We start from the raw sequence: 18,691 nt of genomic DNA on the forward strand, positions 1-18,691 counted from the left end.
TTTTAGTGGACTCTATAGATCAAATGAGATAGCATATGTAAAGTTTTGCAAACCCTAAGTTTCTCTATAAATGTTAGCTATTCAATGAAGGAATAAATGCAGAAGTGTTTATTAAGTGCTTACTATATGCCAGATATTGTGCTAAGCTTTAGGGATAAAAAAACAAGGAAACATAACAGTTTTTATACTTGAGCAACTTTTATTCTAGTAAGGGAAAACAATGCATATAGCTGAGTAGTGGCCATGGAGGAATGTTTTGCACAGGGCAGTTACAGGGATAGTGACAAGAAACATAGGGCAATTGATTATCCCCTCCTTTCCAGGAATGGTAATTGTGATTTGATTATAGTTCTTGGAGCTAGAGCTGGAAAGTTGAAGAAGAATACTCCTGTATCAGTTGGCCTGAAGATGAAATAACAGGATGGGTTTAGGTTCCATCTATTTTTTTTTTAACTTTTTTTTTTTTTTAAGTGAGGCAATTGGGGTTAAGTGACTTGCCCAGGGTCACACAGCCAGTAAGTGTTAAGTGTCCGAGGCCGGATTTGAACTCAGGTACTCCTGACTCCAGGGCCGGTGTTCTATCCACTGCGCCACCTAGCTGCCCCAGGTTCCATCTATTTTTGATGAATGTTTAACATTCAGAGGCCCAGGGTCCAGGGTAGAATTTTGAGTTCTTGGTTTGAGTTGAAGGCTAGAACACAGGGTCATGGTTTATTGAAAATGACTGAGACATAGTTTGGTCTGTCTGGGTTTGAACTGGCTATGGTAAATACTTAGTTGTAAGATAGTCCTGCCACCCAAGATAGGAGCTTGAATTCTGCCATGGAAGTAGTAATATGATAAGAAAGAATGAAAAGCTAATGGGATCTTAGGTTGCATTAATATAGGCATGATATGGAAAAGGAAGAATTATAGTCTTGCTATAATTCCTGTAGTCAAACAACTTTTGGAGTATTATGTTCATTTGTAAGCACCACACTTTAGTAAGGACACTGATACACTTGATATATTCAATGGAGGGTGATTGGGTTCGTGAGTAGATTCAAAACATTTCCATTTGAGAACTGTTTGGAGGAACTTGGAATACCAATGACTTGGGGGTGATGGTAATCACTGTTTTCAAATATTTTAAAGGATATCATAAAGAGGCATTATTTCCTTTTACCCTAAAGGGTCACAAATTCGTGATTCTTACTGGAAGGAAGATTTTTGTTTTTCTAGAAGGGAAATTTTCCCAGAATAATCCCAGTGTTCTGCAAGAAGTCTTTTCTGGTCCCCCCCCCCCCTTTTTTTTTTTGGCAGGGCAATGGGGCTTAAGTGACTTGCCCAAGGTCACACAGCTAGTAAGTGTCAAGTGTCTGAGGCCGGATTCGAACTCAGGAACTCCTGAATCCAGGGCCGGTGCTTTATCCACTGCGCCACCTAGCTGCCCCCCCCAACTTTTAATGTTTATGAGATTATTTCCAATATGCATACATCTTGTTTGTGCATAGTTGTTTGAGTTATTTCTCTGTCATTAACATGTGAGCTCCTTGAGGGCCAAGCTTCCATGTGACTTAATTTCCACAATTCCTGAACTATGCAATTCCCTGCTCCCACTTTTACTTCCCTTTTATGTATTATCTTTCCCTATTAGGATATAATAATGATGATAATAATAACAATAAAGATTATAATGGCCAGTATTTATATAGTGCTTTAAGGGTTGCAAATATTTTTACATATCATCTCTTTGATCCTTGCAGTCTTTTGAGTATGTGCCATCATTATTCTTATTTTATAGATGAGGTAACTAAAGGAAAGAGAAGTTTAAATGACTTACATCAATCACACAGCTAGTGTCTGGGGCAAGTTTTGAACTTTGGTCTTCCTGACTCCAAGTCTTGTTCTTTATCCACTGGGTCATTTAGATCCCTTGAGGCAAGGAACTGACTTGCTTGCTTGTACATGTATCCTTAAAACTTAGCATGGTACCTGTCACATAGTAAGTGCTTAGTAAATCATCTGTCTTTCTATGTATTGTGAGGATTAAAATATAATAGTATCCTTTATCTCATTCTTCTCAAATGAGAAGACACGGACTGTTTTTCCAACTATGAATTTTACAAAATTTAAGGTGATACTATTTTATATCATTAGGACAATGGTTTCTTGGTTATTCCTCTGTGTGTACCCTTTCTCTCCTGGATTTATTTTCCAGGTCAGCTGTTTTTCCAAGGAGATATTTCACATTGCCCTCTATTTTTTCATTCAGCTGGATTTGCTTTACCATGTCTTGGTTTCTCATAAAGTCACTAGCTTCCATTTGTTCAATCCTAATTCTTAGGCAATTATTTTCATCAGACAGCTTTTTTATCTCCTTTTCCATTTGACTTTTCAAACTGTTGACTTTTTTCTAATGACTTTCCTGCATTGCTCTCATTTCTGTTTCCATTCTTTCCTCCCTCTTTCTACATCTTCCTTCTATCTCTCCTACTTTCTCTTCAAAGTCCCTTTTGAGAACTTCCATGGCCTGAGACCAGTTCACATTTTTCTTGGAAGTTTTGGATGTAGGTGCCCTGAGGCTGTTTTCCTCTTCTGAGGGTACACCTTGATCTTCCTTGTCACTGAAGAAACTTTCTATAGTTCTGAACTTTCTTTGCTTGCTCATCTTTTACTTGACAGCTGGGGGGTCCTTTTTCTAGGCTACACTACTGTCTCCAGCTTCCGAGGGTCCCAGGTGTTTTGGTTTGAGGGAGGGCAGGTTTTTCTCTCACCTGGCCTGTTCTCTGGTCCGAGGATAAACTCAAGCCAACTTGCTAGTCAACCAGCCAGTAGACCACTGTGGTGGTTCTTAGCTTCAAGGAGCCTGTGCCCCTCCCCTACCTGGGCCTCCTACCGCTCAGGATTTCTTCCTGGTTCCCTGCTGGGGTGGGACAGCTGAATTTCTCCCTAGGTCCCACTGATACCCCTGCACTCCGCCCCCCCCTGTCAGCCATTCAGCCCTCTCACCCACAAGCTCTGTTCCAGAAGACACTGGTGCTACAGCTCGATTCTCAGGCTCCGGAGTTAAGTTCCTCTGGTATGGCGTCCTGGGGTCTCTGTCGGCACAATCGCCGGGTTGGACTTTACTCACAGCCCAGCTAGACCCCTTTTTATCTATCTATAGCTGGAAAATAATCTCAGCCCATATTTTTGTGGGTTTTTCTGCTCCAGGGGTTCTTTTATTGCTGTTTTTGGGGTAATTCTATCAGGAGCTCTGTGCGTTTGATGCCTTTCCCCCGCCATCTTGGCTCTGTCCCATGTGTACCCTTTAAAAATTTTGTAGGGCATGAAGAAGAGTCACATGGGTTAAGAAGGTTGAGTAGAACTGCTGCAGTGGATGTGTCAAAGAATTGGCTCTCATCAACTCATGCCTTACTACAATAGCTTGCTAGTTGTTCTGCCTGCCTCCTTTCATTCTCACTTCAATCTATTCAAGCACTGAGGTGATTTTCTAAAAATGCAAGTCTGGTCATGTCACACACATATTCCATTCTCCCCCCGCAGCACCTCCCCACGCCCCCCCCCCCATCTCCCCCCAACTCCAGTGGCTTCTTATTTTCTCTAGTAACAGATACAAAATGCTCTGTTTGGTCTTCAAAGCCCCTCATAACCTAACCCCTTCCTACTTTTCTAGTTGTTTTACACCTTACTCCCCAACACGTGTTCTTTAATACAGTTACATTGGCCTCATGGCTGTTCCACAAACAAGAAACTCCATCTCCGGTCGCCAGGCATTTGCTGGCTGTCCTTCATGCTTGGAACACTCTCCCTTCTCTGCTGCAATTATTGACCTCCCATATAAAATCCTACCTTCCACAGGCAGCTTTCCCCAACCCCTCATATTTCCAGTACCTTGTCTCTGTTATTTCCTGTTTATCCATATATAGTTTGCTTCGTATATATTTGTTTGCATGTTGTCTCCCCAATTAGATTGTACACTCCTTGAGGTCAGGGATGGTTTTTTGCCTTTTTTCGTTATCCTTAGTGCTTAGCACAGAGCTTGACCTTTAAGCTTTTCTTCCTGATAATACTTAATCTCATTTCCTTATCTATGTTAATTTCTACTATCCTCATATTCATATTTCAGTCTTCTGTTTTGCCTCTGGATGCCAGATTTATTATCTGTAATTGGATTATCAAAGAGAATTTTATAACATAATAAATTTCCTACTTGAAGTCAGGTAGATCTAGGTTCACTTTCTACCTCTGGCATTAGCTATGTGATCTTGGGTAAGCCACTCTCTGGACCCGTTTCCTTATCTTTAAAATGAAGATACTTATACTTTTAGTACCTATGTCACAGGATTGTGCTTTTAATAAGATGATGGTGTGTGTGTATATATGATTAAATTGCAAACATTTATGTCAGGACTTTCCCAGCCAGCCTCCGTGTGTGTGTGTGTGTGTGTGTGTGTGTGTGTGTGTGTGTGTGTGTGTGTGTGTGTATGTGTGCGCGTGTGCGCGCATGCAGGAACTCATGTATATGTGTATATTGATTTCTTTTCCTTTGTGTGTGTCCTGATGATAATACTTAAGCTCTTAAGATTCTGAGGTTCAGTAGCATATAGATAGTTTTCATGCTTTTGGGACAGGTTTATGATACTAGCACGTCTGAATTTCCTTGTCATGTGCTGTCAAGAGTATGCCCTTTTCGAATTGAAAAAAAAAAAAGGGAAGAGTCAGTTATTGCAGTTGGAACTTTGGGGAAATTCTTCAACTTGGTCAGTTTTTACCTTGTTTGGGTAGGGGAATTTTCTTAAGTGTGTAATTAGTCTTCACATCCCAACTGATTTCAAGGTAGATGTTTTCAATAGTATCAGCTACAGACTGAAGTAATATTTCAGTTAAAATGAGTTCTGTTTTTCCCACTAAGGAGGTTTCATTCCTGTTTGCAGTGCCAGTATAGTAAGATGTATTTGCAGCCAGTAATATTAACTCCCTTTGTATATATGGGTTTATACTACTTACATTAGATATCTAGATGGGATATAATTTTGACATTGCAATATGTTTTAGTATTGACTTCCCCGAATTTACATACCAGGAATGAAATCATAAAAACTTGATGTGATTCTTTATAAATATAGGGAAATGCTTTTATAATATAGACTCCCTGTAAGTATAAATCATTCAGATAATGAATAAATGGGTCATAGTAGTGTTATGATTTATAAACTATTCCTTCCTTTTAATACTAGGTAGTGGAGTATTTTGGTTTGACCATGCTTTGTGGAGAATAGCTTCATATTTAGATAGCACTTCTCTGAAAATGGCAGCTATATTTATGTATATTTTATTTTTTCTATTTTCTTAATATCTTTCCTTCTAAAAGCCAGAGGGCATGCCTCTCACCCTCAAACCCCAGTTGAGAACCTTGACTTAGTTTACTGAATAAATTGTGCTCATTTGACTTGAACTTCCTTTTTTCCTATTCTCTTCATCACAGAAACCCTCGGCATTTTTTTATTCTCTTATTCTTTCCCCTAGTTTCTGATAAAGAGGTGACTGTTTTTGCCAAAGCTAACCCTTATGCATGTACACTTGATTCTTTCTCTTCCCATCAACTCCAGCAGATTGCATCCTCAATTATACTCTTTCTTTTTGATTTTTGAACCTTTCCCTAGCAATGATTTCCTTCCCTATGACCTCTGAATGAACCTGTCTCACTAGTCCTTAAAAATCTTTGACTAATCATCACCAAGATATTGTTTTGTATCTTTTTCAGCCAAAGTCCTTGTAAACAGTTGTCTATACTCACTTTTTCCACACCCTCTTTTCTTACTCCTCAACTCTTTGCTGACTTTGAACTTATTGACTCAACTGAATCTATTCTCAACAAAGTTACCAATCCTCTCCCTTTAAAAAAAATGTGTTTTTGTCAATTAGCAAAAATTTATTTTCTTTCCCTCCTCCTTTCTCTACCCTTGAGTTAAAAAAAGAAAACCTTTGTGACAAATATTTATAGTCAAGTAAAAAAAATTCCTGAATTTCATGTATCTCAAAACTATATCTCATTTTGTATCCAAGTCTATCACCTCTCTATCAGGAGTTAAGTAGCATGCATTTATCTTTGGAAATTATTCAAAGTCATTTGTGTTTATCAGGGTTATCCTTTTTAAAATTGTTTGATATTTTTATTATAAATATTGTTATGTACTGCTCACTCTGCTCTTCAAGTCTGCTACAAATTTCTTTGAAGCCATCTATTTTATCATTTCTTATGCCATAATATAATTTCATTACATTCAGATACATATACCTGTTTGTTTAGCCATTCTCTATTTTTTTTGTGTGTTGTGGTTTTTTTTTTTTTTGGTGGGACAATGGGAGTTAAGTGACTTGCCCAAGGTCACACAGCTAGTAAGTGTCAAGTGTCTGAGGCCGGATTTGAACTCAGGTACTCCTGAATCCAGGGCCAGTGCTTTATCCACTGCGCCACCTAGCCGCCCCCCAGCCATTCTCTATTTGATAAACATTTCCTTACTTTCCATTTGTTTGCTACTTCAAAAAAAAGCTGCTACAAAAGGTTCTGCACATATTGATGCTTTCTGTGATTTCTGTGTTATAGGCTCAGTATTACTGGGTCAGAGAGTATGCAAAGTTTCTTAATTCTTTGAACTTAATTTCAAGTTACTTTCTAGTGGGCCAAGGATATCTTGCTCGCCTAGTCAAATGGTCTTTTCTTCATCTTAATTCTTCTCAACATACTAGCTACATTTGAAACTATTGACCCTACCAATCTTCTCCTGGATTCTCTTTCTACTTTGAGTTTTCATGACACTGCTCTCTCCTGGTTTTGTACCTTCCTCTCCTTTGCTGACTCATCATCCTATCTCTGCTTTTTTTTTTTTGCTTTTTTTTCTTTTATTCTTTTTTGGTTTTGTTTGTTTTTTTGTGAGTCAGTGGGGATTAAGTGACTTGCCCAGGATTACACAGCTAGTTAGTGTCAAGTGTCTGAGGTCGGATTTGAACACAGGTCCTCCTGAATCCAGGGCCAGTGCTTGATCTACTTCACCACCTAGCTACGCCCCCACCCCCCACCCCCCCGCCCATATCTTCTTCTAAACTGTGAGTGTTCCCCATGAATCTGTTTTAGGATCTTTTCTTTTTTACTTTCTCTTTGTAAATTCATCAGCTCTTATGGGTTTAACTATCATCTCTAGGAGATGATTCTGAGCTCTGGTCCCATGTCATCATTTGTATGCCCCAAAAGTTCAGTGAGTTTCTCTTAAAATCACATTGTGAATAAATGGCGGACTAGAATTTTAGCCTAAGTCTCTGAATCCAGGCCCTTTTCCACTTAACCAACGTCCAAACTAAAAAAACAAAAACAAAAAACCTGGTAAATTTAAAAGTTTTACAACTTTTGCATTCTATTGACTTTACTAACTTCTATTAAATATTCATTTCCTGAAGTGCAGTTAGGGTATATTTTAAATGACACAAAATGTCCTTTTCTGGATCTCTCCAGTATGATATCTGCTGCATAAAATGAAGGGCACTACCATAAGTCAATCAGCAGCCATTTAAAAGTACCTACTGTGTGTCACACTTCTGCTATTTATTAAAATGCTCAGATATTTTTATCTTCTTTTGACTTTTTCTGATGAGTTCCTTTAACGTATGGAATTATTTCACCTTTCTTAAATGTACTAAATTATTTTTCTAGTCCAAAAATCATTATGTAATTCTTACTGCTTCATATAAATAATAAAACCTAAAATGTTTTATGACCCTTTGTATTAGGAGTCTTCTCCAAAAGTAAAATTACCTGGAAGTAAGAGTTGGATAAAATCTTAGAGGACATTTTGATTGATGACTCTTTGGGAGAAAGAGCTATTTTGAGCATATAAAAAACATATTTTTACTCCTAAACTACCTCACTGCCTCTGTCAACATATTAAGAAGAAAAAATATTCTCACCTAGATTGTTCTTTAAGTCTGAATAAAAACAGTAGCAGACTTAATAAATTTAACTTTCTTAAGTTTAATATAGAGCTTTCTTTGTGTAGCACAAACTGACCCCATTACAGGATTCTTGGACTTGTGTCTCAAGATCATGAAATCCCCTAGTATAGTGAGTTTAGAGCTTCAATTTAATTTTAAATAAATATTTAGAAACATTCCACAGGATCATAGTTCTTACCTGAAAACTGGAGTAGAATTCTTTTTTACTAATTACCGTTAACAATTAATCTGCTATCACATAGTCATAGCAGAAGAGGAAACAACCTGTTAATTATATTTCAAATTAAGTGCATATAAGGAGACTATTTCAGTACTATATTTAGTGCCTTTCTGCCCTACCAAGTAACAATAGTTTTCCTAAAGGAGATGGCTTCTGAATTAGGCCATGATTAATATTGCCAGATGGAAATTTTGAATATTTGAAGGGGTTAAAATCTCTTTTTTCATCTTAGAGTACTAGAGATTTAAAAGCAGTTGAGACTTTATTGATAATTTAATCTAACCCCCTCTCATTTTACAAATGTGTTACCTGGGCTTCTAAATGACTTGCTCAGATGTATATAATGAATGGCAGAGACCAGAGCAATGTAGTACCCAGTATAGAAAGGTGAGTTGGGATTCAGAGGAATTGACTTGAAATCTTCATTCTTTCATTTACTTCCTCTGTGATGTTGGGGCAAGTCACTTAATCCTGTTGGGTCTTTAAATTTAAGATGAAGTTGGACTATTTTGGAGGTTGGTTATTTTGGAGCCCTGCCATAATGATTCTAGTTTGTGGCTCAAAAATACCATGAATGTGGATCCTCTCCCTCCAAATCCTACCTTGCCTCAAATGCCTCTGTTTTTATTTTTCTTTTTTCCTCCATGTATACATAAATATATATTGTTTTCTAGCCCTTCGGTTTTATCAGTGTTGAGAACTCCCAGTTTTTTTAATCATAAAAGTATTTTATTATTTTATATTTACATGTAAAGATAGTTTTCAACATTTGTTTTCCTTTTTCCTTTTTTAAAAAACTTTTTTTCAACATTTGTTTTCATAAGATTTTTAGTTTCCCATTTTTCTCTCTCCTTCCCTTTCCTGCCCTTCCCAAGACAGAAAACAATCTGTTATATTGTGAAAGAATCAGAACAAAAGGGAAAAACCTTAAAAAAAAAGTAGAAACAGTATCGTTCAATCTGCATCTAGATTTCACAGTATTTCTTTCTGGATGTGGAGAATATTTTCCATCATGAGTCCTTTGGAGTTGTCTTGGATCACTGTATTGCTGAGAAGAGTTAAGTCTATCACAGTTGATCATCACGCAATATTTCTGTTGCTGTGCACAGTGTTCTCCTGGTTCTGCTCACTTCACTCAGCATAGGTCCACTTAAGGTTTTCCAAGTTTTTCTGAAATCTGCCTGCTCACCATTTCTTACAGCCCAATAGTATTCCATTACATTCATATACCACAACTTGTTTAACCATTCCCCTATTGATAGACATTCCCTTGATTTCCAATTCTTTTCCACCACAAAGAGAGCTGCTACAAATATTTCTGTTCTTGTGGGTCATTTCCCCTTTTTTATGATTTCTTTGGGAAACAGATCTAGTAGTGGTATTACTGGGTCAAATGGTATGCACAGTCCCATAGCCCTTTAAGCATAGTTGCAAATTGCTCTCCAGAATAACTACTATATTTTGGGGGGGGGCAATTGGGGTTAAATGACTTGCCCAGGGTCACACAGCTAGTAAGTATCAAGTGTCTGAGGCTGGATTTGAGCTCAGGTCCTACTGACTCCAGGGCCAATGTTCTATCAACTGTGCCACCTAGCTGCCCCTATATCTTCCTTTTTTCCTTGGACTTAAAAGAAGAGAAAGCAAGTTGGCTGGGATTTATGATTTTTAAAAAATATAATGCATTCAAGCTGAAATGTTCTGGCAAGCATTTTAAAGCTTATATTCTCTTATATCAGTGAAGAAGAAAGTTTTTCTCCCATCCAGATTTCTGAATAAATTAAATATTTTTTAAAATATTCATACACACTTGTGACTGAAAAACATATACACACTAATACATACAAATCTACAGTCCTAAATATGTAATATATGAACTCAGCATTATTGTCTGTTTGATCAACACGAACACTGGGTGTGCAGTATAGACCTGATTGATTATTTGGTCCAATGGCAAGAGCACTGCATTTGGAGTTAAAGGACTTGGGGTGGAATTCTGGCTTTTCTACTTAAAACCTTTCTTACCTTGATCAATGAATTTTGCCTCTCTCTCTGCCTTGATTTCCTCATCTTATAAAATGAGATGATTGGACTTTATGGTATGTAAGGTGCCTTCCAGATCTAAATCTATGACCTTGTACTATTGTTATGTCTTTGGAGTTTGAATGAATGCCTGAATTAGGTAGATCTTTAAATGATCTGTTATTGAAACTGCACATTTTTTGGATGGGGTGGTATTTATCAATGCTTTAATTTTTGCCTAAAGTATTTAAGTATATGAATACTTTTAGATTTCTTATTTTTACTCTATAAGCATTTCCCAATATGATTTCCCCACTTTGTAGCACAATCCTGTGTGACAGCAAATACCATATGTTTTTTTAAACCTATAATCTCAAATTTCTTTTGTTTTTGTTTTTTGCAGGGCAATTGGGCTTAAGTGACTTGCCCAGGGTCACACAGCCAGTAAGTGTCAAGTGTCTGAGGTCAGATTTGAACTCAGGTCCTCCCGAACCCAGGGCCAGTGCTCTATCCACTGCGTCACCTAGCTGCCCCCAAAATTGGTTTTTATTTTGTTTTGTTTTGGTGAGGCAATTGGGGTTAAGTGACTTGCCCAGGGTCACACAGCTATTAAGTGTTAAGTGTCTGAGGTCAGATTTGAACTCATGTCCTCCTCACTCTAGGGATGGTGCTCTATCCACTGCACCACCTAGCTGCCCCTCAAATTTCTTTTATAGAGGAGGAAAGTAAATCTCATGGTTCAAGGTTGATTATTACAATTGATCAGAGCTTTTCAGGATTGTTTCAGTTTAGATATTTCGTAGTTTTGTATATTTTTCTTTTGGTTCTTCACTTTGCAATAGTTCTTAAACCTCATCCCACATGACATAGTAGTATTCTAGCATATTTAAATGCTGTAGTTTGTTGGGCCTTTCCTCAATTGCAGAGCACTCATTTTCTCCTCCCTCACACTTTTTTTTGATACTAGAAAAATTCCTCTTACAAGTATTTAGGTACTAGAGACCTTTTTTTAACCTCCTTTGAACAATACCCAGAAATGGAGTTACCAGTTCAAAAGTTGACTTAAAAAATCCCAACCAGAAACAGGAAAGGGACCAAAAAAAAACGTTAATAGCTTACCACATTAGTAGTCAGATATTCTGTAAGCCTAAAGTGGTATTTCTCTCTCATCAACATTTTTAACATAAAAAAACAAAAAGTTTTGAGTTCCAAATTCTATTTCTCCCTCCTCCATGGGATGGTAAGCAATCAGATATAAGTTATTCATATGCAATTATATAAAACATTTCCATATTAGTCATTTTGTACAAGACTCAAAAGAAAACTATTGCCTGAATGCCCAATTCAGCCTGCTGCCTCTTTTTGCATGCCTGCTCCTTAATAAAGGTTGGCTTGCAGTTGGCTGGATTTGGCTCACCGATGACAGTTTGCCAAATTCTGAAAGACTATTTAGGAGAGTAGGTACAGATGGAAAAATGATATGGAACTGATTTCACCTCATACATTTGTCTTGCTATTGCACTTCATTTAGAATCAATGTGAATTCATACATTTTCATTTTAAACTAAACCAGTACCATGTTGATGAGTCTGCATTAAGTTATAACTGTCACTGTTGTTCAGATGACATAGAGTTCCCTTTTAATCTTTAAAATTTGAATCATGAATATCTGAAAGCAAGAAAAAGGAAAGGCAGTTGTTAGAATCCACTGCGAAGTATAATTTAGCTATTGTTGTATTAGAGATCTTACCAGATCTATATTGTAAATGGAATTGGACCTCAGAGTTTCTTGATGAACCAGTGAAATACACAGAGGACCTTTCTATTAGCGGCAAAGCATTTTTTAAAAGAAGAAAACTGGAGGCAGCTAGGAGGACCTGATTAAGGAGGACCTTAGTTTAAGTCCAGCCTCAGACGCATGACACTTATTAGGTGTGTGACCCTGAGCAAGTCACTTAACCCTCATTGTCCTGCAAAAAGAAGAAGAAGAAGAGGAAGAAGAAGAAGAAGAAGAAGAAAACTAACCCAGTTCTGTGCACCCTGATTTTATTTGTATGATGCAGACATCAAAGGAAAGGTTCTTGGAGGGTAGAACTGTAACTAGAAAAGTTAAAAAGATACTTTACCATTCTTGACTTCCCTTTTATAGTAATTCCTAAAGAACTATATTTAAGAATTTATCTAGGGGCAGCTAGGTGGCGCAGTGGATAAAGCACCGGCCCTGGATTCAGAAGTACCTAAGTTCAAATCCGACCTCAGACACTTTACACTTACTAGCTGTGTGACCCTGGGCAAGTCACTTAACCCCCATTGCCCTGCCCCCCCCCAGAAGAATTTATCTAAAAACATACTAAAGCTTTTTATATTTTTGACAAAGTAGTAGTGAAGGGCTTGAGAAGTGTTATAATTTGGATTAAAAAATGGGAAATAAGGGAAGCAAATTTTCCTTTCCAAATAAATGTTCTTGATTGATCATTATAATAATGTTTAGATTCTGTTTTGTAGTCTATTTCAAATGAACACTGAAATGAGATTGCTAGAAGTTTGCAGTGGTACAAATTTTAAATGCTATATTAGGGTATTTATGTGTGTAATTTTGTTTCATCAATAGTACTATATTTCTACTATTTTGCTTTTTAAAAAAATTGTCAATGTATTCTACAACAACAACACTTTGGTTTGATAGAATGTTAGCTTCTTGAACATGGTTTTTTAAATTTAATTTTTCATTTTTACACTTAGCAAAATGTCTACCACACATTGTTTTTTTGTTAGTTGTTTGGAACATACTATATATGCAATGTTTTAGTATGCATTTAGATTAGTATACATTTAATATATTTCTTTTAATTTTACAGGCAACCCCCACCCAGCAGAGGGTTACAGTTGATCAATATTCTGCTGGGATTAGATCAACACCTCTCCCTGTTGATTATCTTGCTGAAATTGACAAAGTTTTACTCTCCATGGCGGATGTTGAACTATTACTTAATTCTCCAGATCTCAACACTGGCATCTATGAACATTTCTCTTTGCAGGAAGATTCACTGAAGGTAAATCTCAAAAGCAGTAAAATGACATATTAAGATAGCAATTTGTTTAAGTGTCCACGTATTATTTGATCTGCAGCATAGAAAAAAGGACACCAAAACCCCCCCCAAAAACCAGGGGTATAAAAGCCTGCCTTTTTTATATCTCTTCTATGTAAATATCATTATACTTCTTAGAGTTTTGTAGGTAAAAATTGATATTATTTATGTACACAAACAAAATTTTGCAAATTCAGGGGACATGCTATGAAACTATTTCTCTGACAGACACGTTTGGTAATCAGTTGATAATGTCATATATAATTTTAACTACCATGATTTCAGCTTTGGTGGTCATTTTGAGAACACCCTAGGGGGATGCATTAGAAACATTTTGAGTTTAAAAAAATTTTTTTTAAATTGAAAAAATAATTCTTTAAGAATTTTTACATGTCTTAAATGAATTTATGGTATCTTGAAATTACTGCTCTTTTTAAATTTATTGACCAAAAAAGCAGTAATTATTGATAATAACTATAGCTAAAATTTTTATGACATTTGACAAACATAATCTTATTGGATTACTACAATAGCCCTGTGAAGAAACTGAAACCAAGAGAGATGAATTGAAGATCAAATACCTACCAAGAAGCAATCAGAGCTAGTATGATAGTAAGGCATTTATTAAACACTTCTTATATTCTAGGAACCATGTTAAGTGCTGGGGAGATGTAAAAAGAAGTGGGATAGTCCCTGTCCTCAAGTAGCTTAAATATTAATAAGAGAAGACAACAAATACATATAAAAGAGAAGAGAAAAAATTGCGTGTTTGTTAGGTGCGGGACATGTAGTAGCCTGGTGAGGAGATGTCTGGAAATGGGTGTGGAAACCTTGTTCTAGGCAAGATCAGACAAAACCGTTGCCCATCAGAGTTGGGCTTCCTGGGGATGGAGTCCAAGTTTCTCTTGGAGGAATTGATTGCAGGGAAGAGATGAAGATATTGGTCCTGCAAGCCAAACTGCATGGTGAAGAAGTGCCTGGGGAATGCATTTGTAATAATAGCAGGAACTGGACTGAAATGTGTTAGTTTTTATACTCATTAGCATTCAGTAGTACATCATATGGAGAACTACAGTTTCAGAACAAGATCAATTCCAGGGTTTTTTAGTCACAGAATTATAGACATGGAAGGAAATTTGGAGTTTATTTAACCCATAGCTAGTCAGAGGCAGGGCCAGGTCTGGAATCCATGCTTCCCAATTTCCAATCTAGTCTTTCCTGCAGTGTGGTATACTAAAGATGAATGTATTATTATTTACACAAGTTATAAGCATTTTTCCATTATGAAGATTATTTAATATAATTTCCTTAATAAAATGTATTAAATTACTGAGCAAAGAAATTTTAATGTCAGTAAATTTCTGCACAGGTTGGATATATGAACCATCCCATTGATGAGGTAAGATAATGTATTAACCATTGCCTCAATCAGTTGTATTATATGTGTGTTTATATAGCATATACACACATATACACATGTCCATATATACCATAAATATATATGGACATTTATCTTAATTCTTTTGAGTATTATTCTTTACCAGTAATTGATCATTTACTCTATTTCCTTTACTATTGATTTTGTTGTATTTTTGATTTTACTCAGTTTTAAAATGGTATATACTATAATTCCCTCCTGCCCCTACAAATGATAATGCTTTAAACACCAACGTTAATGATTTCTTATGGCTGAATACATAAAAGCTTAATTCCACATGCATGAACAACTCACTTGGCTTCCTTACTAATCCCTGCCCCCCCCCCCATTTATGCATTCCTTTTATGCTTTATATATATTATGACCTCCTTTAAGAATGATAGTACCGGGGCATCTAGGTGGCGCAGTGGATAAAGCATCGTCCTTGGATTCAGGAGTACCTGAGTTCAAATCCAGCCTCAGACACTTGACACTTACTAGCTGTGTGACCCTGGGCAAGTCACTTAACCCCCATTGCCCCACAAAACAAACAAACAAACAAACAAAGAATGATAGTACTTCCCAGTACACTCCTAAGGTGAATGACCATAGCTGCTGCTTTCTGAATTGTTCTACTCGTTACTGTTTCTGTTATGGGGGTTTGAGGGTGGAAGGAAGAATTATGATTTTGTGTGTATGAGGAACTCTTGAGTGAGGAAACTGACTCTGTAATACAAATCAATACTGGCTTTGTAACTTAAAGTCTTGGGGAGTTGCATTTGTCAGGGAATATGAAAGGTTAAGTGACTTTTTCAGCATTATACAGCTAGTCCCCCGAAGTGGGACTTGAACCCAGGTGTTCTTAATTCTCAGTAAGGATCCACTTTGCCTCGTGGCTTCTTTTTGTAGTCTCAGAACTAATTATGCTGTAATTTCTGTTTTTTGGAATATTTTCTGCTTAATTGAATCAGACGGGAATCTTGTTGTGATAAGAATACTCTAGGATTTAATCCAAGAGAAGTCATATTTGGTCTAGTTAAGTAGTGTTGTTGTTGCTGTTTTAATTGAAACAGCCTTTTTCTAACTCTGTTGCATGGTTACCAAATATAAAGTGATCCCCAAAGCATAGCTTTGAGGATAGCTGTTGACGTGATAACTTTATTTATTTTTGGAAGAAGAATTCAGTGTAACACCAAAATGAATGAGTTGCTAAGCCAAAACCAGAACCCAAAGGCCTCTGAAACTTGGGCCTCAGTTTCATGTTACCCCTGTGTATTTTACTAATTTTTCTTGGATTTTTTCGAGGGAATAGAATATAAAACTGATTTCAGAGAGTTGTGAAGCAGAGATATTATGCGGTTGGTGTCCCTATTCCCCTCTCCCCCACACCCCTGATTGGAAGCAGTGTGTTGATTGCTAAAATTTTGTTGGTGGATTTGGCAGTTTTCTTTTTAGTGCAGTAGGACTCAGAGCTCACCTCAAATGACTGTGGCATTCTTCTCTATGTATCTCTACATTTATGCCTGCGTCATAGAGCTGTGACTCATCTTCAGTCCTGTATCTAGCTTCTCCATTTGAAAGTGGTTATTTTTATACCCAGTTCATCTTAAGAGCTGTCTTTGATTTTCTGAGACTCCATTTAGCCAGTCAGTATTGGTACCCACTGGCTATGCCCTCATTCAAGAAACAGTCTAATTTCATGTAGCTCAAATATGATATGTTCAATCACATATTCTCCAACATAACAATATGGTTACCTTTTGGGGTGGGTGAGGGGTTTTGTGCTGGTTGAGTTGGTATTGAAGGTTGTACCCTTAATGATTGATATCTTGGCTAGTGAAGTGAAAACTCCAGACAGGACAGCAGTGGATTATACTTAAACAACTGAACTTCTGACTGTCTTATCCTATATTTCCTTTATGTTTACAATTTTAGTTCGTATCCCTGAGCTATGGATATAATGATTCCTTTTCCTTTGTGCTATTGCCAGCTGTCCTAACGTGACCTCTGGTGACACTAATTCTGCCAGGTTTCTTGACCTAGATGTTGACAAATCCCTTTTCTCCTCAGTTGCCCTAAGAGGCAGGTTGGCTTTCTAAATAAAGTGTTTTACTAGCACCTGAGGGACGGAGGAGAAATGAAAAAAAAAACCAAACAAACCACAAAACAGAAAATTTGTTCTCAGACAGTCTGCATCTAGATAGTAGTAGCCTTTATAACTTGTAGTGGTTAACGTTCTCCCCATCTCAAGCTGATTAGTACTACTATGGTTCATTAAATGCCTTGATTCTTCTGGACAGGGTCTGGCGTAATATATGTCCCTTGGCAGTATCTGAAACCATTTTCCTTTCTTTTATGTCTTTAGAGGTGACCTCTCTTCTTGCACTTTCTGCCAAGTTGTGCTTTCAGACACCTGACCTGGATCAGCTCGTCTCTAACCCCTTTCCTTTTGAGAAGTTGTGTTGTTTGCCACCACCACCACCCCACCCCTCAAGGAGGTGCTTAATCAAAGCCCATCTGATAATTTGGGCAGTTTCACAAAGCTTTAACATAAATACTAATAACAACATGTAATTTCCACTAAGAATAAAAGAAAATAACCACTTTATACAATGGCTGCACCATTTTCCAATTGCTTCTGTTTTATTGATACCGTACTTTGGAGTTGACGTGATCATTTCTTTATTCTGCTACTGTGTATGCTTTTAATTGCTCCTCCTGTTTTGAATTCTAACTTATCTACTTGAATTATACTAAAATTACGATGAAGATGAAAACATTACCAGGTACTAATTTGATCCTGATAGTACCTAAGAGCGGAAGAATTATTTATCAGAAATGAATATGATTGGCCCCTATTTTAGACACAGAATATTCAGCCACTCAGTTAGCATCCTTAATGCCTTCTATGGGCCAGGCATTTGCTTAACTCTGGGGATATAAAGAAAGATAACAAAACAATCACTGTTCTCAAGGATCTCTTAGTCAAATACGGTAGACAACATGCAAACAATTATGTACAAATTGTAATAAATAAAGCATAAAATAGGGGGTATATATAAGATATAAGATATATACAGGACAATTTCTCAGAGCCTTTTTCTTGAACGGGCTCACCGTAATGGGAAATCCATACTGTTCAACATTTATTATGGATATACAATATGCAAGGGACTATGCTAGGTCCTGAAAATGCAAAGATGAAAAATAGCATAGTTGCTAAGGAGCTTATGGTTTAATGATGGTCTGTATGATGTCTCCTAAGTAAAGAGAAGGCTATTGTTATATATTATATTAGGCAACATTTCTATAGTACTTTAAAATTTGCAATGCACTTTACACACATTACTTTATTTGATCTTCAAGCAGTTCTGTGAAGTAGATGCTACAGCTATTCTTATTCTGATGTCACAGTTGAGGAGATTGAAGTTTGAGAGGTTAACTGACTTGCCCAAGGTCATACAGCTAATGTAATAATTGTTAGAGGCAGTATCCAAACCCAGATCTCTTCTGACATTTTGTTTATAGAACATCAAAGATCTCCTGGATAAACTCGGGGAACAGATTGCAGCTATTCATGAGAAGCAGCCCGATGTTATACTTGAAGTCTCTGGACCTGAAGCTATTCAGATTGGGGATAGACTGACCCAGTTGAATGCAAAGTGGGACAGACTGAATAGAAGGTACAATGATCGAAAAGGGTAAGTCTATTTTAGCTTATATTTAATATTAAGGACTTTTGACAAAAATATGAGTAGGCTCAAAGATCTTGAAAAGGAGTAAAAACACATACCTCCCACATTAGTCAAGTGATTAAATTTCTTGCCTCTTTCCTAAATCTGCCTTATAGAAAATCTAAGTGCATCTATAATTGCTATTATTATCCAGCATATAATTGTGTGCATGTGTATAAAACTTTATGGCCAATATTTTTGGAAAGATTATAATGGACCA

At 36.8% G+C, this 18,691-nt stretch overlaps 1 protein-coding gene across 1 annotated transcript in view; it reads left to right on the forward strand.

The window, feature by feature from the left end:
• The window catches only part of UTRN (utrophin), a 705,722-nt gene that overhangs the window by 289,502 nt on the left and 397,529 nt on the right, over positions 1–18,691 (forward strand). The window contains exons 40-42 of the mRNA XM_044001726.1: positions 13,090–13,284; positions 14,690–14,719; positions 18,266–18,438. Of these exons, the coding sequence (XP_043857661.1) occupies positions 13,090–13,284; positions 14,690–14,719; positions 18,266–18,438 (398 nt within the window). The remainder of the gene's footprint in view (positions 1–13,089; positions 13,285–14,689; positions 14,720–18,265; positions 18,439–18,691) is intronic.

The sequence above is a fragment of the Dromiciops gliroides genome, chromosome 4, assembly GCF_019393635.1.
Source record: "Dromiciops gliroides isolate mDroGli1 chromosome 4, mDroGli1.pri, whole genome shotgun sequence".
Lineage (NCBI taxonomy): Eukaryota > Metazoa > Chordata > Mammalia > Microbiotheria > Microbiotheriidae > Dromiciops > Dromiciops gliroides.